The sequence below is a fragment of the Myxine glutinosa genome, chromosome 4 (assembly GCF_964187855.1).
Source record: "Myxine glutinosa chromosome 4, kmMyxGlut1.1, whole genome shotgun sequence".
Taxonomy (NCBI): Eukaryota; Metazoa; Chordata; class Myxini; order Myxiniformes; family Myxinidae; genus Myxine; species Myxine glutinosa.
Genome location: NC_136264.1, coordinates 28,282,933 through 28,309,900, shown reverse-complemented (window position 1 = coordinate 28,309,900; position 26,968 = coordinate 28,282,933). Strand labels below are relative to the sequence as shown.

At 44.0% G+C, this 26,968-nt stretch overlaps 1 protein-coding gene and 1 long non-coding RNA gene across 2 annotated transcripts in view; one reads left to right on the top strand and one right to left on the bottom strand.

The window, feature by feature from the left end:
- The window catches only part of LOC137424539 (uncharacterized), a 78,879-nt gene that overhangs the window by 22,967 nt on the left and 28,944 nt on the right, over positions 1 to 26,968 (top strand). Inside the window, exon 2 of the mRNA XM_068112105.2 lies at positions 20,301 to 20,375. Within this exon, the coding sequence (XP_067968206.1) occupies positions 20,301 to 20,375 (75 nt within the window). The remainder of the gene's footprint in view (positions 1 to 20,300; positions 20,376 to 26,968) is intronic.
- On the bottom strand, positions 1,727 to 19,144 carry LOC137424542 (uncharacterized). Its single transcript, XR_010983946.2, has 3 exons — positions 19,118 to 19,144; positions 2,282 to 2,317; positions 1,727 to 2,155 (listed from the first exon to the last, which is right to left on the bottom strand). It is a non-coding gene; the product is annotated as an uncharacterized LOC137424542 (long non-coding RNA).

Here is a 26,968-nt window from a genome sequence, read left to right as displayed (position 1 = left end):
GAAGTCAACAACAGGATTATATCACAGGTGGCGTGGCAAAATGTACGGACAGGTGCATTTGATGATTGGCTTCACAGTCGGGTATACAAGGGTTGTTGCGTTCTGTATTAGTGGAAAACAACTGCTGCATGTCTCCAAAAGTTATTGCCGCTTCCTCTGGAGATGGTCCGTCAACTCGACAATGCTGTTTGTCATGGAGTGGTGGCTTTACGAAATTACGGCATGAAACAGCGTGCTATTGCTCGGCAGTATGGCATCACTCAAGGTCAGGTGTCAAAGATCCTGAAACGAAATGCTCAGAGGGGTGTCCCTACTCCAATACTGAGGCCAGGACGTCCCCGCAGAACCACAAGGAGGGATGATCGCCAGCTGCACCGGTTAGTCCGCAATGGCCGTACCAAGTCAGCTAATCGGCTTAGGGCTGAGTGGCAGCAACTGACAAATGTGCCTGTATCCAGAAGGCTAGTCAACCAACGACTGGTTCAAGCAGGCTATCGTGCCAGGCGTCCCCTGAGAAAGCCACGCCTGACCAGACAACACCGCCAGCGCCGATTGCAGTGGGCCAGAGAGCACCGTCAATGGCAGCCAGGACACTGGAATCACGTGATCTTCAGTGACAAGTCTAGATTTCTGGTCTATCGTCAAGATGGTCGCGTCCGAGTGTGCAGACAAGTGCTTGAAGCCTACAACAAAGATTGTATAGTGCCAAGAGTCCAAGCTGGAGGTGGTGGGGTGACCGTTTGGGCTGCTTTTCATGCAGGGGGCAAAACTGACCTGGTTGTTCTGAATGGAAACCTGAACCAGTTCAAGCACAGGGCCATTCTGGAAGAAACGTTGCTTCCATTTGCTCGTGCAGCCTTTCGAGGAAACTTTGTCTTCCAAGATGACAATGCACGGCCTCATCGTGCTCGCATGATCCAACACTTTCTTGCTGACCGTGGTGTAGAGCATATGGAGTGGCCTGCCATATCCCCGGATATGAATCCGATAGAGAACTTGTGGGCAGAATTAACGCGTCAAATCGACCACTTGGACCAGCAGCCGACCTCTGTGCGTGAATTGCAGCAGGCTATTGTCACTGCATGGCAAGCGATTCCTGTCCAAACCTTGGCAAATCTCGTGAACGGCATGCCTCAACGTGTACGTGCTCTCCTGGATGCTCGTGGGGGTTACACGAAATACTGAACTGTAATTTTACTGTCCGTAATCCCAGTCATAATTTAACTTTTGTTTTTGTTATAAAAATTTTTTGGCTAATGTGCAAAATAAAGAGATACTTCTGGAAAACGTACAGAAGTTTAACACAGTACTGTCCATGAATTGAGTTCGATATCAGTTTACATCACTTTCAAGGATCAATTTATTTGTTTCGAAATGTCAAATGTGGTTTTTGTTTCTTTTAAAGGTCACATTAACAAAATCTAGAATAATTTCAATATAATTCCAATGAACTTTTGGTTCTAAGACATCTTGAAAAGTAAGTTCACCCCCACAAAAAAAATATTCCATATTAAATGCCAAGTCTGTGTATATATATATATATGTCTGCATACGTATTTAATTAGTCAGGAGACTGGGCAAATTCCCGAGAGTATTATGTACACCTACACTTTAATACACACCCTGTAAATATTCATTTGTGGGAAGCGGGAGGAGAAGGGTGGAGGAGGAAGGGAGGGGTGAGAGTCCAGAGAGAGGGGAAGGGTGGACTCAATCACAATGGTCCTCTATATATTTATATATATACACACACACACAGTATATACACACACACACAGTATACACACACACAGTATACACACACACACACACACACACACACACACACACACACACACACAAAAACACACACACAAAAACACACACATGGTATACAGACACATACACATACACACACACAGTAACACACACACCAGCACCGATCTCATTTAGCGAGATGCGTTTTACCTGACAAAGTTAAATAAATAAAGAAATCTTAACCTAACCAAAGTGTCCATTTCTATGCGTAGGCAAAGTAGGCAACCACGTAGGCAACCATCACGTGTCCATTTCGGCGATCGACACAGATTACGGGATCGTTTTCTCACACGCCGACTCTATGTTCCTGTGGCACCTTCAGTCGCACGTCAGACATGGACAGCAGGTTCGTGAAAGACTTGGGTAAAAAAACGACCAATGGGAAACCATGGAACCAATAAATTCCACATCCCTGTGCCACCTGCAGCAGTCGAACATTAAGCATGAACAGCAGGTTCGTGAAGGACTTCCACGAAAAACGTACCTTTTTCAATGGTCCTCTACCCAGTCAATGGCGAATCTGCAAATGGCAATCCGCGAATGTCACACTTGGAACGTAGAAACCGTCACAGCATTTTGTCATTCACTTGAACTCAATATCTCTATTTTCATTCCAAACAGCATAACTCCAATCACAAATTCAATAGCATTAATATAAAAAAATAAACTTTTACCAACATTCGTGACATGAACTTATATTTAAATCCAGATGTGGAATAGTTCCATACGGTTGGGTGAATCCAATTACGAATTCAAAATCGTAATTGTATTCACTCAATTCCAAACATCATTCCAATCATAAATTGATACTTTAACAAAATACTGTTTTAAATATGATGGTTGTATTGGGATATTTATCAAACCAGCTCATTGCCGTCATCTGTCCACTTCCGGATTCGTGGCAGGTACGTATCGAGTTAATCTCAAAATCATAATTTTTTTGAGGATTTTTTGAAACCTCCTACCTACCTTACAACATCCGCTAGGACCCCATAACGTTCCACAGGAGGTTTGGCGGGGCTAGCCTCAAAACTGAGGGAGTAGTTTGGGGACAGACAGACAGACAGACAGACACTCCCGTTTTATAAAATAGATAATGTCAAGGTGAGACCCCATTACTGTTGTGGGTACCAGGAAGCAAGTGCCACACCAGCTATTGCTGCATGCATCCTGACCAATAGTAGATTCTTGCCACACATTAACCTGTCTGTGCAATAGTTCTGGGGGTAGCCATGAACAATTTAAATTTTAAAAAGGCTCTTCTTGCCAAACAGTTGCAGAGGCCCTGCCTATTAGGCATGATTTTAGCAGAACTACAGCCCTATATTCCCAGTAGGATTGTACTGCAGCCAATACTGGGAAGTTAATTTAATTCTCAATTCTATAGACCTTATAAACAGAAGAGGAGGAGAAGTAGATATAAATAAATATATTCCGGCAGAGGTACCTGGTGTTGCCGGGAAACGCCAGCTCCTTTCTCCCCCCCCCCCCCCTTCCCCTCCCTTTCTCCTCCACCTGCCCCCTCCTTCATCCACCCTTCCCCTCTCTCTGGACTCTCACCCCTCCCTTCCTCCTCCACCTGCCCCCTCCCACCGGACTCTCACCCCTCCCTTCCTCCTCCACCCTTCTCCTCCCGCTTCCCACAAATGAATATTTACAGGGTGTGTATTAAAGTGTAGGTGTACATAATACTCTCGGGAATTTGCCCAGTCTCCTGCCTAATTAAATAGTATGCAGACATTTCAAGCCAATTTTGTCGCCTTTAATGTTTGAATTACATGTCCATCAGTTCGTTTATAAATCATCAGTTTGTTTGTTTATAAGTTTAAAAGTCGGGCAAAAACCAAAACGTTTTTTTATATTAAGGATTTCACTATTTTCTTTCTTCTACATTATGTGAAAGGACCGCTGCTGCGATTTTTGCGAACAAAACCTGCATTACCTTGTTTCCTCTGCATGAGTTGTAATCAAAATCTACCTTTGTTTCCTCAAAACGGTACCTTCATTTAATGATAGAAGACATGTTGTTCAGTCTTCAAATATACAACAAAGGGCTGTTCCAGGCAAGGCGTTTTTGAGCAAGCTAAACCAAAGCTTAAGACCCCTGTGAGGAAGAACGGGCTGACCAAGGATACAGCCTGTTTTTTGTTGTAATTAAATACGTCCGTTAAGTAATTATCTTCTAAATTTGTTTTTAAATCTACCTAAATAGCCAGTTTTCATTGATGCACCCCCTTGGAGTTTCCTTAGGACACATGCAAAGTTTTGGGCTGCTAGATTTAATGGTTTTGGAGTTATGGAGGAGACTCACACACTGACATTTATTATTACCCTCAACAGAGGAGAGGTTATCGCATTTGGGTCCGTTTGTTACTTAGGAAAATCGAAGATTTTTCATTCAAGTATATTTGTTGGTCTTGTGCGTTATTACCTCCACCACGAAAGGTGGATGGAGGTTATGTTTACACCCCTGTCTCTCTGTTTGTTTGTCTGTCTGTCTGTCTGTTTATCTGTCCGTTTCTCTGTCTGTTTGTGAACAAGATATCTCAAAGAGTTGTGGATGGCTTCGGAATAAATTTGGCAGAGATGTAGCGTATGTGACGAGGATGAAATGATTAGATTTTGGTGACGATCCGGATTTGGATCCGGCTACTAGAAATTTTAAAGTGATTCTTCACCATTGGGGGATAGGGCCAAAAGCGATACATAACAGGATATCTCAAAAAGTTGTGGACGGATTTGGACTACACTTGGTGGACCGGTTGTGTGTGTGACGAGGACAAATAGATTCGATTTTGGTGAAGATCTGAATGTGGATTCGGATATGAGAATTATTTAATTTTGTTAAGTGATTCTTCACCATTGGGAGATAGGGCTAAAACCAACATATAGCAGGATATCTCAAAAAGTTATGGGTGGATTTGGACGAAACTTGTTGCACAGATTGTGTGTGTGACGAGGAAAAATTTATTCAATTTTGGTGAAGATCCGGATCCAGCTAGTAGAATTTTAAAGTGATTCTTCACCATTGAGTGATATGACCAAAAATCATACAGAGCAGGATATCTCAAAAAGTTGTGGACGGATTTGGACGAAACTTGGTGGAGAGGTTATGTGTGTGAAAAGGACTAATCCTTTTGATTTTGGTGAATATCTGAATATAGATTTGGCTACAACAATTATTTAATTTTCAAGTGAGTCTTCACCATTGAGAGATCGGGTGAAAAGCGATATATAACATGATATTTAAAAACGTGAAGTGAAGAATGGTGAAGAATGGTGAAGGTGGTGACTTCTCAATGGTGAAGAATCACTTAAAAATTAAATAATTATCGTATCCGGATCCATATTCAGATCTTCCCCAAAATTGAACCAATTCTTTCTTATCACACACCAAACCGATCCACCAAGTTTCGTCCAAATCTGTCCATAACTTTGTGAGATATCCTGCTAAGTATCATTTTTGGCCGTATCTCCCAATGGTGAAGAATCGCTTAAAACATTCTAGTAGCCGGATCCGAATCTGGATCTTTACCAAAATCCAATCATTTCGTCCTTGTCGCATACCCAACCTCTCTACCAAATTTTGTTTGAATCCGTCCGCAACTTTTTGAGATATCTTGTTCACAGACAGACAGACAGACAGACAGACAGACACAAACAAACAAACGGACAGAGGTGGAAACATAACTTCCATGTACCTTCGGTGGCGGAGGTAACAAGTATATACTACTACTACTACTACTATTACTACTACTACTACTACTACTACCACCACCACTACCCATTACTGGCCGTAATGATTCCCACCCTTTTGTGGAGTCAGCTGTATGGGAAGTTTGGCCCAAACTTTTTAGCCAACAGGCCTGACATCCGATTGGATCTGATTTGAGCAGAAACCTGATTTTGGCACGATGGGATCTTGACGACAATTGTGTGCTCCACGTCTATATATGAACAAGATGTGGATGCCTCCACGTAAATAGATTTGAAATTCACTGAAGTTGCATTTGCTGCTTCATGGCGGGTGGTGTTTAAACTCTGACTTTTTGTCCCCCCCCCTGAGAGGTATTTGGAGCACTGTTAATGGGCGAGAGGGCCAGTGGCTCGGAGAGTCCAAAGTCTGTCGGTGGAGGGTGTTATTGTTGACAAAGCATTTGGAGTCGTGCATAAGTGCAAACTTTATTTTTCAATTTATATTACCGTGGGCTTCAGGTCAGATTGGCTTTATCATCCGTGTTTTTGTGTTTACTGTGATGCCTTAGTCTCTCTCTTCCTTGGACTTTGAGTCATCTTTTATTCCTGGGTAATCCATTCACTGCACCATAATACTGACGACGTTTTGTGCTTTGCTGCACAGCACCAAATGCACACGTGTGAGCGTGACACATGAAAAAAAATGATGTCCGAGGCTCTGCATTCCCACGCAAAATGAGCACGGCGCACCATGTTATGGGACAGGTAGGAACGCATCATCATCCGGATACATCTCCAATTGTGGAATAACATTGGCCTCCATTGGGCAGCCAAAAGATGCACCATAAAAAGTGGCAGAGTTCAAAGATACTTGTAATATTATCCTTCCATTTAGACACAAAGGATGGTGTGTGTGTGTGTGTGTGTGTGTGTGTGTGTGTGTGTGTGTGTGTGTGTGTGTGTGTGTGTGTGTGTGTGTGTGTGTGTGTGTGTTGGGTGTTTTAAACCTCTCCCTCCCTCTCCCTCTCTCCCCCTCTTTGCTTCTTTTCATGTTTTTCTTTCTTTTGCGACCACGGCGAATGCATTTTTAATCGCTCAACGTTTTCCTTATCGTTTTCTAGTCTACAAGGCATGATTTGGGTTGAATCTTTTAATCACATATTTCGACTTGCCGAAAAGAGCTTAAGCCAAAAACAGCTGTTCATGACTGGTGTCGACCATATGGCTTGACAGGAGTCCCCAGCTTTTTAAGAGAACAACAGTGGAGTGAGGAGAGGTGGGCAGGATTGTCTGAGTTGATGACTTAGAAGGGATGGAGTTAATGATGAGGAGGGGGATGGTAATGATTTAAAACGATTCCCTGAAATCCATTTGTGTAAAATCTGTGAATATCTTCCCCGGCTGTTTCTTACTCATTCATTGTCTTGCTCACATGTAACCATCACCTGACATGAACATGCCTATGAACATCTCTACTATTATTAATGTCATTATTAGTACGAAAAATGACGGAATTTTTGACACTTCGGTATTTTCAGCATTGAAAACTTGGGCTAAAACTGAAATACAACACACAACAGGCATTTCAAGGCCATTTTCCCTGCAAGAGCGGGGGTTAGCCTTGTGGTCCCCATGACAATCTTCTCCATTTTGCCCTATTTTCTGCATCTCCCATTGTTAACCCCCTTGCCCGCATTTCTTCTTCGACCATCTTTAGCCAAGTCTTTCTCGGTCTTCCCCGTCCTCTACTTCCTTCTACATTCATTTCCATCACTCTTCTCAACCAGTCACTTTCATCCTTCCTCAACACATGACCAAACCATCTCAAACTGTTTCTCTTCACAGCATCCATCACAGGCTCTATTCCTGTCATCTTTCGCAATTCATCATTTGTCTTCCTCTATCTCAATGATACTCCATACATCCACCGAACCATTCGCATTTCCACCCTTTCCAGCCTTCATTGCTGCTCTACGTTCATTACCAATATCTCGCTCCCATAAATCATAACACTTCTCACACATGCAGCATACACCTTTCCCTTCAGCTTCAACGACACTCCCCTCCTCGTCAGCACGCCACTCAGTTCCCGAAACTTCTTCCATGCACATCTCACTCTCGCAACCGTTGCCGAGTCTGATCCACCTTCTCCATTCAGCATGTCTCCTCGGTAACAAAATGTTTTCACACCTTCCAGCTTCACGCCGTCTCCAAGATCCAACTCAACATTTCCTCCATCTGCAGCTCCCTCTGTGCACACCTTACACTTGAATGTAGCTGCCACACTGGTTATTGACCCTCTCAAACCACTACATTTTGATGAACCCACTCAGCGCACATTGTACACTGAATGGAGTTCACTCCGACACCCTTCCTGCACATAGCACACGGCCAGTTCCCAGTTCTTTCCACCTTACCACATGCTTTACCACTTGCCATCACCTTCGATTTTCCGATATTCGCCTTCAGACCTTTTGTCTCCATACATTCCTTCCACTTGTTCATCTTCTCCTTCAGTCCATCCTTACTTTCTGCAATCAACACCAGATCATCTGCATACAACAACTCCCACGGTAAACCCTCCTTTACGTTCCGAGCCAGCACCTCCATCACAGCTACAAATTGTAGTGGACTTAGTATTGACCCCTGATGCACTCCCACCTTCACCTCAAACTCACCACTGTTCCCGTCCTTCGTCCTTACAGCTGTGCACGCTCTTTTGTACATTGCCATCCCTACTCTGATCAACCATTCCTCCACTCCTAACTTCCTCAATGCCCATGTCACTACTTTACGTGGAACCCTATCGAATGCTTTCTCCAGATCAACAAACCCAAGAAACAACTTCTTCCTCTTCTCCATGTACTTCTCCTGCAACTGCCTCACAATAAAAAGTGCGTCTGTCGTTCCTCTCCCTGGCATAAATCCAAACTGCGTTTCGTCAATCTTCACTTTCTTCCTTATCCTCCTCTCCAACACCCTTTCCAATACCTTCATTCCATGATCCAATAACTACTGAGTTCCCAATCCACTGGAATGCGGCCTTCTTTCACCACCAGATTGCAGATCTCTGTCATTCTCTTCACACCCCAACTTCCTGCTGCCTTCAACATATCTCCCACAACTCCCGTCGGCCCTCCCGCTTTTCCACTCCTCATTGCTTTTATCGCTTCCTCAACTTCCTTCTCAGTTATCTTCTCTGCCGGTCCTAAAACTGGGTTACTCTCTATGTTGCCATCCCATTCATTCTCTGTATTCAACAGCATTTCCATATATATCTTTTCCATCTTCCTTTAATTCCATCTGGGTCGACAACGATTTGTCCCACTTCATCCTTCAAGCAACTCACCCCCATCACATCACACCTCTCTTTCGCTATCTGCTTTGCAATCCTGAATACCGCTCTCTGACCCTCTTCCGAATCCAAGCGTTCTCCGAACATTTTCCTACATGCTTCCTGCGCCTTTGCTGCCTCTTTCTTTGCAGCCATCTTGGCTGCCTTATAACTTTCATGCTCTGCCTTTTCTGCCCCCATCCACTTTGCCTTCTGCCACTCCTTGAACTTCTTCCTCTTCTCGTCGATCTTCTTTCCAAGTTCATCATCCCACCACCATGTTTCCGAGTGCCTCGGTGCTCCTTTTGTCCGTCCACATACCTCACCAACGGCTCCCAACAGACTATCTTTCATTGACATCCAACCACTTTCAAGCTCAACCACATCATCCTCTACCATACTCAGCCTTTCTTTTAATGCCTCCCTCACTGTCACCTCTTTCAACCTCCACACCTTCATTCTCGGTTGGTACTTCACCCGCCGAGCTCTCCTCGCACCTTTCACCCTTATGTCGCAGACAACCAAGTGGTGCTGTGAAACAGCCTCCTCCCCCGGGATCACCTTTGTGTCCCGGAGGTGCCCCCTATCTCGCCTATGCACCATCAGGTAGTCAACGGTTGTCGTCGACCCACCTGACGTGTATGTAACAAGCTTATTATCCTCTTTCTGGAACTGAGTATTACAAATCAACAAATCAGCTCCATCAGCAAACTCCAAAATCCTTTCACCTTCTCCATTTCTCACACCATATCCGTAACCCCCATTAACTCCCTCAAAACCGTCCATACTCCTTCCCACATGTCCATTTAGGTCTCCTCCTACCACAACAACTTCCTCATCTTTCACGTTTTCCATCAGCTTCTCTATTTCACACCAGAACTTGTCCTTCTCTTCATCGCTCCGACCAACCTGCAAAGCATATCCTGAGATGACGTTCACCAAGAGCTTTCCAATCATCATTTTCACCATCATCAACCTTTCACTCACTCTCGTCACACTCACCACACTGTCTACAAACTCCTCAGAAAACAGGACACCAACAACATTCACGCCTTCTGGGCACCCTTGCCACACAAACTTGTATTTCTGTCCCTGCCTACCCTTCACCATTCTCACACCACTTCCCTTCCATCTCGTCTCCTGCACACAACATATGTCCACTCTTCTTCTGACCAATACTTCCACCACTTCTCCTGATCTCCCTGTCATTGTCCCTACATTCCATGTCCCAAACCTCAGAAACCGATCACCACGTCGGGCATCAGACGTTTCGTCGTCATAAATGGAGTGATTTCCACCCTTGCTTCGATCGGGTTCCCCACCTTGAGTTTTGACGAGAGGGAGTGGGGTCCCCCACGGGGTACTTCGGGCTGTATCCTGCCCATATGTAGTTGTAATTGTCATGGTTCTCTTTTTGAGGCAATTTTTTTTATGGCCGGATGCCCTGCCCTTCCTGACGCCAACCCTTTTAGTCGCCTCTTACGACACGCAGGGATACGGTGTACCTATTCTAAACCGGGGTACACACCGGTACACACACCGGTACCGGCTAAAACTGAAATGATGTGCAGAAACCTTCACTTATCATATAAATTGTTCATCCTTTTATTTTGGCAGTGTATAGGCCACAGACTGCTGTCGCAATCGCTCTTGAAAATAATAAAAAGAACCCAAGTTATGTCCTGGCCCATGGGCTGACACCAAAGGCCTGAGGCCCATGAGACTTCACAAAATGGCGGGCATTTTTTTTTTTTTCAGGTTACACTTGTGGATGGAGTCAGACCTGCTGTCCAAACCAATAGGGCGAAGGCAGTCCATCCACACACATGCACACCTATGTCATAGCTCAGTTATAGTTTGATTGTTATGATTATTATTATTACCCGTGCTCGTGAAGGGAAAAGCAGGGTTAAGCAATTAGTTCACTTCTGTCTGTCTGACTACAAACATCGGTTTATGATTGAAGGATGACATTATTTCAATTAAATGTTATATTTTGAACACGAATCGGAAAACGGACCTGCAGGTTAGTGGTACGTTGGCTCTGAATTTTTTTTCCCCGATTGCACGTGCACAGAGAGGAGTGAGATTTTTTTTTTAAACTCTGTCTGCCTGTCCAGCCGTCAAACAAAATTGAAAATAACTTTAAGCAGGAAATTTACTGTTTTTAGTGACATCATACAACAACAACAACATGCATTTTAAAATGCATGTTGTTGTTGTTGTTGTTGTATGATGTCACTAAAAACAGTAAATTTCCTGCTTAAAGTTATTTTCAATTTTGTTTGACGGCTAGACAGGCAGAGTTAAAAAAAAAAAAAAAAAATCTTTTAGTGACATCATAAAGGACACAAACAACGAATGTAACACGTTGCACTAATTTAACACGTTGGATAAGGTGGTGTAAGAGAAGCTGTATCAACGGCGGTAAACTTCTGGAATTAATTTTTGAAAGAACTTTATAATCTTTATTTTATTTCAATTGAATTATATACTTGAACACTATGGAACTACAATCACCTTCTTGGAACTTTCAAACTCCTTCCGTTGAGCAGTACTTGGATAAGATATTGTCCTGTCACCCGGCGGTTAAGACCACTGGATGACGGAAAGCCGAAACGGTCCTTAATTCCGAGGTGCGTAGCCAAATTTTGCGGTTGGTCCATCACGCGCGAGGGAAGGAACCAAAGCGCTTTCCTGAACGGAAGCCACACGGGTTTATTCTCGGACCCACAAACAAAGAAACACACTACAAATAAAATGCAACAATAATGAATTTAATGGAAGTCAATGTAAGGGATAAAATAAATTCGTAGGTGAATCTTATATTTCCTACTTGAAGATCCTCCATTCAGACACAAAGACGAACAAAGGGGAGAGATAAAATGTTTTATTGAGCTGCCCGGTACTCAGCTCTGGTCCAAAAATGCAACTGCGAGCTTGACAGTCTCTGCAGCCCGTGCAGCCACCCGCACGTTAAACGCTCCAACAATGGCACCGAAAATGCGCAGGCGTGAGCAAGCAGTCAAACGGCCTTCCTGGCTTCCATTGCCAAGCGCAACGCAGCTCTAGCTCCCCCGAAAAGCACCATAGTGCAACAACACCCCCTCCTCCAACGTTGCAAAGATTCCACCAAAAAGTCTCCTCACAAGCGCACACAAGCAAAATCACACCAGCACAACCAAAGAAAAAATGGTGCTGCTGTCTTGTTTGTGCCGAGAGACCGAGAGAGAACAAAGGCTCAGAGAGAGAGAGAGACTCTTCTTCCTCCCTCCTCTCGAACTTCCTCGATGACGTCACCCCGGCCAATAGCCGAGCTCCATCGAATTACCCACCCCGTGTCTCCACGACCAATGACTAAGCTCAGGGCCAGGCCTGCCAGTTACGATCTTTTTGAGGCGGGGTTTAGTTGTCAATCGAGAATGTTCGGGCTTCTGTCGTATGCCGGTTATGGTTGGTTAATGGACGGTTATTGTTGTTGTTGTTGTAACGAGCATGAGTTTTTATTGCCGGCCTTGTTATAATTGTACAAACATAGGGAAAAAACACCGAGGGCAATCACACACTGGGGGAAATCTAATCTAACCCCTATCTAATTACCATATCTTCACCCCTCTTGTGAAGACACGTAAACAACTTAGGCTCCAGTTTCTCTACTTAATACATCAAGATGTCTCTTACGCATCCACGGTCCATGCTATCCCTATACAATCCTGCCTCTACTATGGTCTTTCATCATCTACCCCCACAAATGTAACAATATTATGGAATTTTACGTCGTCACGACCAATCAAATTTGCTATTCGAAGACCTGGCTTCCTTTTTTCTCAAGACAGTGTGGGGTAAGGTGTTGTATGAACTCTCTTGTTATTATTGTTATATTATTATTATAAGCATCTCTCTCTCTCTCGTTACCTATCTCCTCGGTTGGATGACCTTCAGCCACAACTAATGTTGTGGACCCATGTTTAGAGAGGTTGTAGGACATTCTCTTTCTGTTGCTTTCTCTCTCCCTCTCTTCCTCTGTGTTTTTCTTTACTGCAATCCTTGTGTGATTACCTTCGCAAAAGCGGAAGGTTATGTTTTGAACGCTGTGTATTTATTTGTATGTCTGTGTGTGTGTGTGTGTGTGTGTGTATGTTATTCGCATAACTCAAAAAGTATTCAACCGAATTGCATGAAATTTGGTGGGATGATTGGTTATTATACGGGACACATTTGATTAGATTTTGGGAGCAATCGGGTCAAAGGTCAAGGTCAAGGTCACGAAAAGGTCAAAATCGTATTTTTGTTGTTCTGTTCCCTACACTCCCATGCCAAGTACAGAACAGTAGCTGCGGCGAAGGTATGCGCTCTACCGAGTGCCCGTTCTAGTTGGTCTTTGAAACCGTTTCTTCTTTATTTCGCATTATGCTTTGTTTTTTTGTTTCAGTAGTTAATAAATTATATTTGTACCACACACGTTTCTTTCGCCAATAGAGTTTACTCCTCCATGAAATTCTCGCTGCAAGACTAAACATGTGGCTTATTTTGTGGTTTCTTAAGCTCATATGGGAATTCTTGTTTGTGAAATTACGGGTAAAAGCTCGTAATTAATATTCAGTAAACTTCAATGTCACTGTCATGAAATGTCCTTTCTTTTGAAAAGGTAGGCCAGTGTGTGCTGGTACCACCATGGCTATGCAAATTTTAAATTCCCGATTCACAATTTCACTCTGCACCTCCCCACGTCTTCAAGGGATTAAGGTGTTATTGGGGTAAAAAAGAGATTTATCAGTTGACAAAATGGACCCTCTCTTTGTGTATCCAATTACTCTGACCGACACACAATGAAGTTATTTTTCATTTTGATGCATCTTTTCCAGACGATCAACAAATTAAAGGACTGACGTTACTTCATACGCACAGTTTGCGTCATGACTGACTGTAAGGCGGCTTTCATTACCTTAAACCCTTTAAGAACATCCTATGATCTGTCCTGAGATCTGATTCATGAGAATCTCACCAGATATCTTGGGAAAGTACAGTAAGGAAATTTAGCATGCAATCTCTTCTTTCTTTAAAAAATTATTTATTAAAAAAAAAAACTGAACTAATAAGTAATCTGCCTATTGGTGTATCATGTGAGGGCACTATCACATTGGTGTTTATGGTAGGCCAGGTGCATAGTAAGGTTTCAAGCCGATGACAAAGTAGCCTTGGGGCACGGGTGTGTCTTGAAAATTCGGTGCAATCTTCAGACAGGTAGACAGACATGTCAGCTGTTAAATCACCGTCTCCGGCTGCGCTTGTTTGTTGTAGGTCGCTTAGTCTGGGTAGGTAAGGGATTCCTGGTAATCGTTGAAAAGCATGGAATTTTCTTTTCCAAAATGCCAGGCCTGGAAAGTATACAATTTTTTTTGCCATTTTTCATGAAAAAAGCATGGAATGGCATGGAAATGGAATGGAACGGAAGCAGTTATAAAACTTTTAATTCCTCAGATGAATACGTGCTTTCATTCTCGGTTTGGTTATTGAACCGTACGACGTTGAGGTGCTCCGATGGTGACAGCAGAAGATTTATTCTCAATTCAAGGGGGACCTCCGGCACAAATAATGGGCTCTGCGCGGAGAGTGGAGAACATTCTAGTCACTTAATGCACCTGGCACAGGTATAGTAAAAGCCATGGCCAATGTGTTGCATGGGACGCAGCTGTTTGTCCTCTTTGGTCTTTCGAATAAATCACGTCTATTTTGCTGTGAGCGCATAAGCTGACAATGGGAAGGCCAAATTTCGTAAACGTTTTGGTTGCATAGAATGCAATACGACGAGTGCCCGAGGTGAAAGAAATATCGTGCGCACATGCCATGTCTGCCGGTGTGCTTTTGACGTACAAGACACGAGAAGCAACCGTCAAAACAATCAGTGGCTGGTATGAAACATATGGATTGTTGAAACAGTGAAAACGTCGAAAATGCTCGCAATTTGAGATAGGCCGTGGTAGAAAGGCTAATAAGGTGAATCTATATGACGATGTTTAGGGGGGAGCAGGCTTTGAGTTTTGGGAAAGGCATTGGAGTCTGGCAAGCGCCCTTGAATCCTGCTCCGTGTGGGGCTAGTCCAGGCCTGCTGGCCCAAGCTGAAAGCATTGTTGAGTAAGTGAGTGAGTGCAGAAAGAAGAGGAGGAGGGAGTGGGAGAAGGAGAACTCTGAAAGCTTTCTCTGTCAAAGCTGGCTGCTGGCTTGGTTTGCATTAGCCTTGTATCAACCCTTTCGCCTCGCCGTTGAAAGCATTTCGTCCAAAGCGGCCATTTACGACTGGTGTTGATGTAATATTTTGCAAACGCACACGACCATTGCATTCCCTTTTGGGTGGTGGTCCGTGATATTGCGATCGCTCTGTTGTTCTCCCTTTCAGATATTAAACACTGGATTCTTGGTTATCTTTAAACCTTTTTTTTTTCTCGCGAAAGGAGTGCTTCAAAGTTAGACGAGTGGTTCAGCGCCTTGTTGACAATGCGAATTTGTGTGAGATACTTTTATTATTACGAGTGTGCACCATATACAGTGTAAAGCTTTTGCTTCTTCATCAACATCCAATTTGAATTGAAACTTCAGGTCTATTTTATGTACTCACTGTAAACCAAGTTGGCTGTTACTTTCGATTCAAATTGGGTAATCATGCCCGAGGGTCTCTTGGGATTTTTACAACAGACTTCATTAAGCAAAGAAAATAAATCCCTACAAAATAAACTAGGCTTAAAATATATTATCAAACAGACATGTATATCCCGCACAACCGCACAACACATGATACATGCATATACCGCACAATGCCGACCTGCGTACCCAGCACAAGTCCATTCAGCAATACCGACCTGCGTACCCAGCACAAGTCCATTCAGCAATACCACCTTGCATAACCTGCACAAGTCCATTCAGCAATACCGACCTGCCTACCCAGCACAAGTCCATTCAGCAATACCGACCTGCGTACCCAGCACAAGTCCATTCAGCAATACCACCTTGCATAACCTGCACAAGTCCATTCAGCAATACCGACCTGCGTACCCAGCACAAGTCCATTCAGCAATACCGACCTGCGTACCCAGCACAAGTCCATTCAGCAATACCGACCTGCGTACCCAGCACAAGTCCATTCAGCAATACCACCTTGCATAACCTGCACAAGTCCATTCAGCAATACCGACCTGCGTACCTAGCACAAGTCCATTCAGCAATACCACCTTGCATAACCTGCACAAGTCCATTCAGCAATACCGACCTGCGTACCCAGCACAAGTCCATTCAGCAATACCGACCTGCGTACCCAGCACAAGTCCATTCAGCAATACCGACCTGCATACCCAGCACAAGTCCATTCAGCAATACCGACCTGCGTACCCAGCACAAGTCCATTCAGCAATACCACCTTGCATAACCTGCACAAGTCCATTCAGCAATACCGACCTGCGTACCTAGCACAAGTCCATTCAGCAATACCACCTTGCATAACCTGCACAAGTCCATTCAGCAATACCGACCTGCGTACCAAGCACAAGCCCATTCAGTAATACCGAAGCATGATCTTCAGCAATTGAATTGCCTTTTTCACATCCGGCTTGACAGCACACAGGTAGCGGACTTACCTTCGAGTTGTCGAAGCCGAGTTTGATTGCCAACCCGACTTTAAACTGTCCAATTGGTGCTTCGCAGGCAGGCAGGGTCTGGCACCACCCATTACCGCTGGTAAAACCCGACTCCAATGAATTCTCACTAACATCCGACTTCCTCGACCTTGCGGCTCGTTGGTAACCCCTTAATTTCAGCGTGATTTGCGTAAATAAGTAAATAATTGCGGACAATCCGTAAACGCAGAGGCAGGTCCCATATTCGAACGTATCAACACATTAGGAAACACACGTGAACAGAACACGCATTTCCTGAAATGCACTTTGATTCAAGGGGCCCATCTGGGTTTCCAAGAGGTTACCATCAGTCATGACTTTGTATAGAAAGCACTCTTCAAATGCTGATTTCTCTGAATGAAAGATTAGATAAAGTGTAGAATGCCGATTCGGGGAGCTCATGACATTTTCATGGTGACTTTGCATCTGAAGTCACCATCAATGTTTTTGAAGATTTTATTTATTTATTTATTTATTGGTCTGCGAAGACTCTTAAAAACGTTTTTTTGCTGCTTCGTTATTTATCAACGCTACTGTCATTTCTGTCATCTGCTAATCCCTTCTCTTCCCTAAGCCAACACCAAAGGTGAAATTTATATGAGCCAGCGTGGGATGGATTGTTCTTTGGCTCTGTAACCATTATTGACTTCGCTGCTTGTGTTGAGAAAAGGCTTACTTCTATCGTCTCCGACCGACATGAGAAGTAGCTTTTATGTCTAGGGGTGAGGGAGGGAGGGTGGATATGGGTTAGGAGAGGGAACAAACTGAATGAAGAGGCTTCACTTGAGCCCCATGTGTCATAAAAACGCAGGTAATATGACCAGGCTAATTTTACAGGTGATGCATTATTTTTGGAACTGTATTTGAGGTTGCGGTCTAAGGTGTTTGACCCAGCCAGCAGGGTCAGATAGGCCAAACCCCAAACTGCAGCTCATCATCGATTATGTGGCTTTACTGCCTCCTTGATTATCGTTATTATATTGAATAATGCGTTGCAATCGACCTCGATGTGATTTTCTTTAATTTCTTTTTTAATGTTGTCTCAAGGTTGTACAACCTGCTCAGAAAGCCACGTATAGGTGGAGATACCTAGCTATGCAAACATCCTGGAGAGGTGTAACCGTGGAGAACACTAGGTGTACTGTGGTACAAGAGTAATGGGTCCGAGGACCGAGTTGAACAAGTTGCACATGGTTCAAACCCGGGGTCATGGCATCCCAAGGCAAACACTCAGGTGGGACACAACTAGGACACACCCAGAGACGACTGCCGTGGCTGGGGAGCGGTCGCCTTGCTTTCCTTGTCTTTTATTGTTTTTCAAATGCTGAAAGCTCTCTGTCCACTGCAACGAGAAGGTAAATGCGACTTGTGCGCTTACATCGACTCACTTGTTTCACGACAAAACTGCTTAAAAGGACACTCCAAGCCGACCAGTGTGCTTCTGTACGGCCATCAACTTTCAAGTGGAAATGTAGCAAGAGACACCTAAATTACCAACTGCCGAAGGTTTGCTTGTGGCATTGTCGATGATTTTGTTCTCGCACTCTTCGGGCTGAATGGGTATCTGGTTTGCCACAGGTGCTCGAGAAAAAACACATGGCCCCTTGACGATACAATGGTAATAAGTGCTCGATTCGGAGTTTTCCGCTGCTTCTGCTATGCTTGACTATCCCTGGCAAAGTCCATCGGCAGGACGCAGACGTGGCCTGTTGTATGGGTTGCGAGACAAGGGCGTGGAGACGTTGGCTTGAGGGTTCCATGACCTTTTGATTACCCGGAGGTGCCGGGATGCTGGCTTTGCCGGTGTTCAGGCATCTGCATCACTGATTGATTTGATAGCACGACCCAATGAGACTGGTTTGCCATGTTGGTCAGATGCAAGACTTGTGTCAGTGCCTGAGGCAATGGCTGTTTGTCTGTCGCCAAAAATAACTTCTACCTCCCAGCTAGCTCATCACGTCTGCTGAAATCCAAACTGTCCGCTCCCCATCCTCGCAGCCCCCTCCTTGTGGTGTTTTTCTTTTTCCTTTTACCCACATTAGTTTTTCACTCTTCTTCATTCCCTCTTTCAATTGGTTCACCCATTCTTCGTTTCTAATCTTCCCCTCAGTCATTTCTTCCTCCCACCTGATCGCAACTTCTTATTCCCTACTGTTTTTTCCCATCATCCACTCGTCCTCCTTTTTTTTCTCTTCTAACATGGGGGGAAAGAAAGGTCGTATCCACCGTCAAAGGGCAGATTCTGATCTGTAAACGCGCACAAGTACACCACCATCGCACACCGAGCTCCTTTTGGCTAGTGGTGGCTCACGACACCATCCCTGTGCAAATCTTTTCTATTCCCCTTCTGTCCTGCAATTACATTAATTCCTCACCCCCAACCCCCTTTGTTCTCTTTCCTTTTCATATCTCCCTCCCCTCCTCCCAATTCCTCTCTCTCTGTTGTTTCATCTTCACAACTCCTCACTTTCTTTCCCAAAGTCCTGTATCATAAAAAAAAACAACTAATGGACTTGGTATTGAGTAATCGTTTGAATTTGAGATTAGAATTTGACACAGGACAGTTTGCACAAAGAAGCACGAGATATATTCTCACGGCTCGTTCTTTTTACCATTGGGTTACCCCGAGGAGAGGGTGGTGATGGTGAAAGTCCTGATGGATAACACATATCGCTCTGACCCTCACCCTTGCTTAACCGGATGCCAACCATGCGTGCACAGCCAGAAAGGCCAGTTTCACTGCAAAAGAGTAGGAGGTCTTCAAATGTTAGCATCTCAAACAGTCGCCCAAAAGGGCCGCACAATCGGGTCCAATGGCGGGCAAGAGGAAGAATAGGGTTAAAATTAGAGACTGTCAAGTTTGGAGGGCACTTGTTAAGTCCGAATAAACGCTGTGATGGGCACGTACGTGCGCAAATGGGAAGTAAAGGTCATTGATGAGGAAGAAAATGAGAAGAAAGCAAAAAAGAATCGTAGAATTCAAAGTGGAGATGGCCGATGGAATAAATAATGTACTTTGAAAGAACAACAATTTTCCGTTACTTTTGTGCTCACTAAAATGTGAGCCTTCATTGCAATTCTTGATTTTTCCTTTACTTTTGTGCAGTTTGTGGACAATAATGCTCACAATGATGAAAAAAAAAATCTACAAAAATGCTTTCAGTGATGGGGAAGGTTCTTTATTCATTTATTATTTCAACGTTACCGTAGACTGGAGATTGAAGAGAAAATGCAATTGGTCTTTTCAAAGTGGCCATGAAAATTGCTCGAAGAAGGGAGAACTGCTTTGTGTGAATCGCTGACTGTCCGTAAGTGTTCGGTTGCCTTTACTAAATTGTGTAATGAAAGTGAGTGCTGGCGGGATGGTTTTAGAATTATGTGCACTCACCTCCGAGTTGGCCAGTCTGGGTTGGAATCCCGACCCGGCTGTAAACCGTCACCCTGGTGTTTCGCAGGCAGGGCCCCGTCTGCGTGCACTGGCCCTCGGTGGACGTAAAATATCCCACGGTGCATTTCGGGAAGAGCAGGCGAGTTATCACCTGCTCTCCGAATGTTGTCCAAGTTCGCTGGCATTCTGAAACGGTTTTGGCAAACGACACAAAAGCCAAGAAAAATCAAGAATTGCCCCGACTGACTGTTGGGAAGGCAATGGCAAACCACCCAGCACCACCTTTGCCCAGGAAGTGTTTTGGCAACGCCGAAGCTCTGCCAAGAGTATGACATATTTGACTGATTGATAATAAGTGAAATTTTCGTTTTATGGGTTTACTCTACCATTTCTATCCTTCTCTCCATTTCCCCTCCAGATGGGCTCTGACCAGGTCCATGCAAAGCGACAACGTCTGGAAGAATGTTTACTTAGCTTACCTGGAAAAGACAAGGTAAAGGGGGGTTTTCTCATGCTTCCTGCAATATTCATGGTTTATCGCAACAATATAGTATGGCTAACATGTGCACATTGCTTACAAGTTCGTTTTGTAGCAGCAAAGCATTCCAGATGGTTTTGCTGTCTGGTTCTATCTTCGCCCTGAACTCACCAGCAAATATACTTCTTATAACTGATATATAATTCAGGAAGCTTCTAAGGGTGAGAGCGAGTGGAGGAAAACCAAGTTAGACTTGTGCTAATAGCAATTAAGTTTATGGATCTTTACACCACTCACTTTGGGTTGGCAGGATTGTTTGTGGGTAGTGCACTTACCCTTGAGCTGTCTAGTCTGGGTTCGATTTCCAACCTGACTATAGACTTGTCATCCAGCAGGGTGCTGCATCAATGAGTATGCCTTCTGCCACATGGGACGTTAAGCTGGACGACCCGTCCGTCCGCCATTATTGGTTTCTGGTGAATGTTAAAGATCATTCGGTGACTGTCGTGAAGAGTCGATGGGTTATCTCCGGTATCGCGGCCAAATTCCAAATTCCTGCCCTAACATATAGGGGCGCTGCATCAGTAGCACGGCTGCGCCCACACAAATGATGCAACCAGTGGGCCGAATTTATAATGGCATGCTGGTCCAATATACATTTTCATAATACTGGTGACAACTAATGATAATATGATGACCACTCACTTTTGGTGGTATCAGGATGGTTCTCTGGGATCTGGGAATTTATCCCAGCACCTCAAAGGCTATTCCAGGCCAGTTATTATGGTTCCCAGAGGGGGGAATTAAGTGTTTAGTATTGGTGTCCATGGTGTCTTCATTTTGGGGTAAAAAACAAGTTGGTTTTTCATGATTAGGCAGAATTTTAGTTGCTGCAAATTGGCTAATATTATGAATTGGCTATATCGGGAACTATGAGCGATCTCCGATTGCAGCTCTAGTTTAAAGGTAGTTTCACATGAAGGGTTAATAAGAAAAAAAATTGACCTACAAGTATATACAGTATATATTTTTTGAATTGCATTCCGATTATTATTTTATTATATACATTATGACCTTGGGCCTCGTGAAACAACTGCTCTGACTGGTTTAGTGGTATACAGTAGATGGCACACCACATCTCGTAAGTTTGTATTGGGATGGTCAGGACGTGGGACGTGGCCCACATGGCTGGGTGAGATGTTTTAGCCACATGGCTGGGCGAACATCCTGAGGAGGAGATTTTTTTTCTATAAGAATGATGTTCATGGAAGAGCAAGGTTAAATTGACAGTGGTGATAGCAAGGCGATAATTGGGCACAACCGGCAAGGTGATAAACAAATAAGAAAGAGAAAGAGGGAGGAAACACTAAAATCAGCAAGTAAGAGGTTTGGGTTTGGAAGGGTTAATGGGGGGTAATAAAGACCATGAGTCAAGATAGGGATGACACAAGATGGCGGTGCACTGCCTGCTTGAAACCCTGGAGGGAAGAGTGAAACAGAGCAGGCTCAGGAAGGTGGTTCCTTGGATAGGTGTGTTTTGAGGTGTGTTTTCAGCCTGGAGTTTGGAAGTTTAACCAAGGAGCTAGTTACTTGAAGAACAGGTGCATCCTGGAGTTGCTCGTGAGGGTCGGAGGACTGAGAGAGTGGTGGAAGTAATGTTGGAGAATGAACGATAGAAAACATAAAGACAACCAAACTACCTGCGATATGAGAGCAACAGACCTTGTGCTTTGACCTCTTCACAGGAGATTTCAGTAATTTTGAAAGCTTTAGGTTCCAGGAAAGACAGATGTGATACTGCAGCATCGGTCCATAGTGGAGAGCAGTACTTCATTGACCTACGGACAAAGGCCTGCTAGACTGTGAGTAACTTTTTCTAAGGAAAGACTTTAATCGACGGAGGTTGCTCAATCTACAACTGGTCTTGGAGGCCAGCATTGCTATGTGGTTGGCCCCTGATAGGTCATGGCTGATGGTGAGGCCCAGAAGTTCAAGAGACATAACCTCTTTTGGTGGATAAAATCAATGAAATAGATAGGTTGGTTCGTTTGATGATTCTGAAGCGATAGGGTGAGACTGTGGGATTTTCCAGGATAGCTGGACATATTACATTCATCAGAGCAGAGTCTAAACCTTTTCAGATCTGCAGAGAGACACAGCTTATCAGAGGGATGGGGTACAGTCGGATCCTGACATTCGTGGGGGATATATGCCTGGAAAATGCCGCGAATGTGGGGGAATTGCATGGGGGGAGGGAAGGGGTTTACGACATGATCTAGACTCGTGGAAGAGGTATGACACGGAACAAATCAGGACACAACATAACAAAGGGAACAGCAGGAGAAAGGGGAACGTGTCAACAGCAGGGCAGAGGGAAAAAATAGATGGAGACAGACAAACAAGGGATGCAGGTAACGATGAGGGGTAAAGGAAAATGCAAAGGGTGGACGAGATGGATGCATAAGCAAAATTTTTGGGAGCGATGTAAGGTGGTTTATCAGGTGTAGAAAGGATCATGCTTTTCGATGGGATATAAGATGGTGGTAAACAGCTGTCTTGAAGGCCTGGAGGGAAGAAAGAGATTTAAAAGTGTGTAAGGTGGTTTCACTGGTGGGGAAAAAGAGGAATAAATGAGTGGAGGTGAGCAGCAGTGGTTCTGGATTTAGGCCGTTTCACTAGGAGGGGGTTGCTGCTGGACCGTGAGTGGAGAAAATCTGAAATCCAGGAATGAAGGCTGCCCTTTATGCCACTGGCAGAGAGCTTGGCAAGCAAAGCAGAATGCCAGACTCTGTCAAATGCCTGTAGTAAGGGCATTTTATGAGATATTTCACAAATCTGTTAACTAAATTGTTACCAAAAAATTTCTTCACCAATATGTTTGTAAAGGTGTGTAATAACATGTGTTAAAATGTTGAAGGTCAACTCCCGTGGGAAACCCAGAAAAAAAGCTGTTGAATTCGGGTACCGAAAAATTATTTTCGAGAATTTTTTTTTTTTTAATCGGCCCTTAAGTAACTTATGAGGGGTCAAATAAGGGTTTTTCATGATTCTGAGTTGATTGTTAACATTTATATTTTCACTTTTACATTTACACACAAAGTAGCTTTTATTTCACATACATATATAATACTCAAGAGTTATTTCTCATTCACAATGTCAGTGTTGTGTGTTGATAGATGGCTGCATCGATGAGGAGGTGAACACGGATTGCCTTGTCAAAACATCCTCCATCCATGATGTGGTTGGCTGTCGTACTTCCAGGATAGATCAACTGGATCACATCTAGTAGTCCAGAATCTTCCATGATGTTACCCATTGATCCAAGATAAGACTTCAGCAGGTGAAAACCACCCAACCTTGGAATGACGGGTAGATTTGCCTGCTTTATTATATTCACAGCCTTCAGCCAAATCGGAAGATCAAAGGTCACTATAGCGACCCCAGCACGCCGTATGCACTCTTTCAGAGTGGTGAAGATGGTGTTGAGGTCATTAGGGTCTCCTTCAATAACTGGGAGGAACTCGATCTGTGTGCTCTGCTTTGCATCATTAGCATGGATTCTCTTCATCCAGCCATTCCAGTTGGAGTGTGGGAACTCAGGATCGTTGGCTTTGATCACCCACCCCGCTGCCCAGAGTGTGTCACCTGGAGTGAGGAGTGGCTGATCATGAGCCAGGGAGGAGGAAAGCTCAGCGAGGGGGAGAAACATGATCGCGTTCGTTCCTATCTGTTTCCTGTTCGTAAATGGAATAATCTTTACTTCAGTTCCTCTCAGGATCTTAGCTGTGTCGAGTGCCTTCAACTTCACCGGGGGAAAGCTGCTGTTGTCTGTGGATCTGGCAAAGGTGGTGCCGGAGAGGTGACTTAGATCCAACCCATTGAGTGAAAGGGAGTGTTTCCGTGAATAGAGACAATGTTTAAATCTATATTGTCTCCAACAAACTGAGTGACTGCATTGTTTGTTTCCCCAACCTCCATAAAGACCACCTGATCATTACTTGACAATTCACTTTCACTGGCTGGCACTTTGGCTGTCATCACTGATTGATCCTCAAGCGCAGCATCAACCACAACCTCATCATTGATCTGTTCATCGGTTTCCTCCACAATGGTGTCAAGAGTGCCAGAAGTATCTGGAACATCATCTCCACTCCTACTATTAAGGAAGCAGTATTTGTAGTTTTGTGTCTCCGTGTAAGACTCAGTGTATCCCAGCCGGTGGAACTTGTTGAGCATCCATTTTGACCCAAATCTATGATCAAGTTGTATGGCAAGCCCCATTTGGTGTGGCAATACTCCAGACCGAGGTCGACAGGCCTTAATAAAATTCTGCCCCCAAACGGCAACTCTTTCGTCTGTCTTGACAATCGGTCTCAAGAACATCTGAAGGCTTGCAGGAACAAGTGTCAGCTGACTATCGATGTCAGTCATACTGTGTGTGGTGGGGTATGACTTTGGACCTAAATCAATCAAGGCAATATATCATTGGATATGAACTTGAGTGCCGTCTTTATGATCTGAGTCTTCTCATCTCCATGGTCAAGATTAGCATGATGCGCTCGCAGAATATTGTCGGTGCCATCTTTGAGACAGAGTACATCTGCCCTTCTTTCCTGTGTTGTGAAATACAAGGTGTCTTCGTATTTCTCTAGAAGTTTTATCTTTAGCCAATGCTTTGAATAAGAAAGGCTCTTCTCTGGTGACTGATCAAACTCCTGCAGCTTTTCATGGACTTGGTCCATGTTCATTACCCCATGCTCTAATTCTGAGTCTAACCATTCGCAGAATTCAATAAAAACTGCCTCTTGCTCCTCATCAATACTCCTCTGTCCTCTCTTCCTTTTTCCTTCCTCATCAGTCTTGGACAAACTGTCACCTCTCGCAAACATAAGTTTGCATCGCAAATGGTACAGTGTTTCTTCTGCTACCAAGTCGTTGATCCCTTCCAGGCGTCCAGTGACTTCAGTGCCCCAGTCATCCCCGCGACGCCGTGCTGTCTTCAGCAAGCTTGCCTTCAGTGTATCTGCAGTCAAATTATCTGGCACTCTGTATTTCTTTCTAGCTTGTGCTGGATTATTTTTGTAGAGCTGGGCTGGTTGGTTGCAAAGAATGCATACATCCTTATACAGGAGGTCAACTGACTGTGATCTTCTAGAACTGCAGCCAGTTGATGAACTGAACTCACAAGTAGTGCGTCTTCTCTTCAACTTTGATGACTCTTTCTCTGCCTTTGATGCTTGAGCTGACTTCTTGGTGATTGCAACAAAGTTGTTGTACAGATCATTTTTACACTTCTGGTGGTACCTCAGTTTTCCTTCCTTTTGAGCCTCCTTCATACGTTCCACAACAGTAACATTTTCGACAGTTTCTGCTTGTTTCAATAAAGTTGAGTATCCCTTTGGAGTTGCCTGTATGAGCCTTTCAGCTGGTGTATCCGAGCGTGCACAGATGAAGCAATTGAGCACAGGTGGAGTAACGTCTTCATCCATATTGCTAGACTCCATGTCCTGCAAAGTAGAAAATGAGATATATTTAGAAATTATTTTTCCACAAAGGAGTGTCTGTGGTGAAATATAAATGTTAACAATCAACTCAGAATCATGAAAAACCCTTATTTGACCCCTCATAAGTTACTTAAGGGCCGATTAAAAAAAATAAAAATTCTCGAAAATAATTTTTCGGTACCCGAATTCAACAGCTTTTTTTCTGGGTTTCCCACGGGAGTTGACCTTCAACATTTTAACACATGTTATTACACACCTTTACAAACATATTGGTGAAGAAATTTTTTGGTAACAATTTAGTTAACAGATTTTCATATGTTTCCCTTACTACTGAGGTACATCCAGAGAGACAGTCCTAACCTCTTGTTTAAGATTGAGGGCCTCCATTCATTAAGAGAGGAGCAGAAGAATGTCCAGAGTATAGTGACCAGGAAGGAATCTAAACTGATGAGATCAGGTTATTTGAAACATGGAAAAACGGCATTGGAAGCAATTATGGATTCCATGGCTTTGCTTATAATTGGTAAGAAACTCGCTGGTCTGTGGTTGGTAGAATCTGCTTTTGCACACTTCTTGTGGAGGATGACTTCCCATGCAGAGGGGAGGCGACCAAAAGAGAATGACAGACTGAATAGGAAGCTAGAGCGGGAGCAAGACGGGCAAGAGCACAGGATTTGAGAACAAGGGCACCGATGCAATGTGGTTCCTGCAGTGTCAAGACTGGATTGCACTTTCTGTAGCTTCTCGGGTGAGAACGATACAGGATCGAGTTCACAGTGGGCACATTGGGGGTAAGATGGGGACATATTTATGGGTTGGGTGCATGGGATTTAAAGGCAAAGAGAGTACAGTATAGACATTCTGTCTCATGTCAGGTGGAGTCTACAATACAACCATTTGAGGTGAGGGATGGGATGGAACGGGAGCATACACTGGAGACACTTGACAAGGCGTCACGATGACTTGGAGGAAGGAGAATGGTTGGAGAGTTCGACCTTGAGATTTGCAAGCTGAAGGTTTCGCGCTTGACTCAAGATCTGTTGCACACATTTTTGTAAACGTTTAAAAATTTTTTTTCTGTGTACACGTTCATGTACACGTACT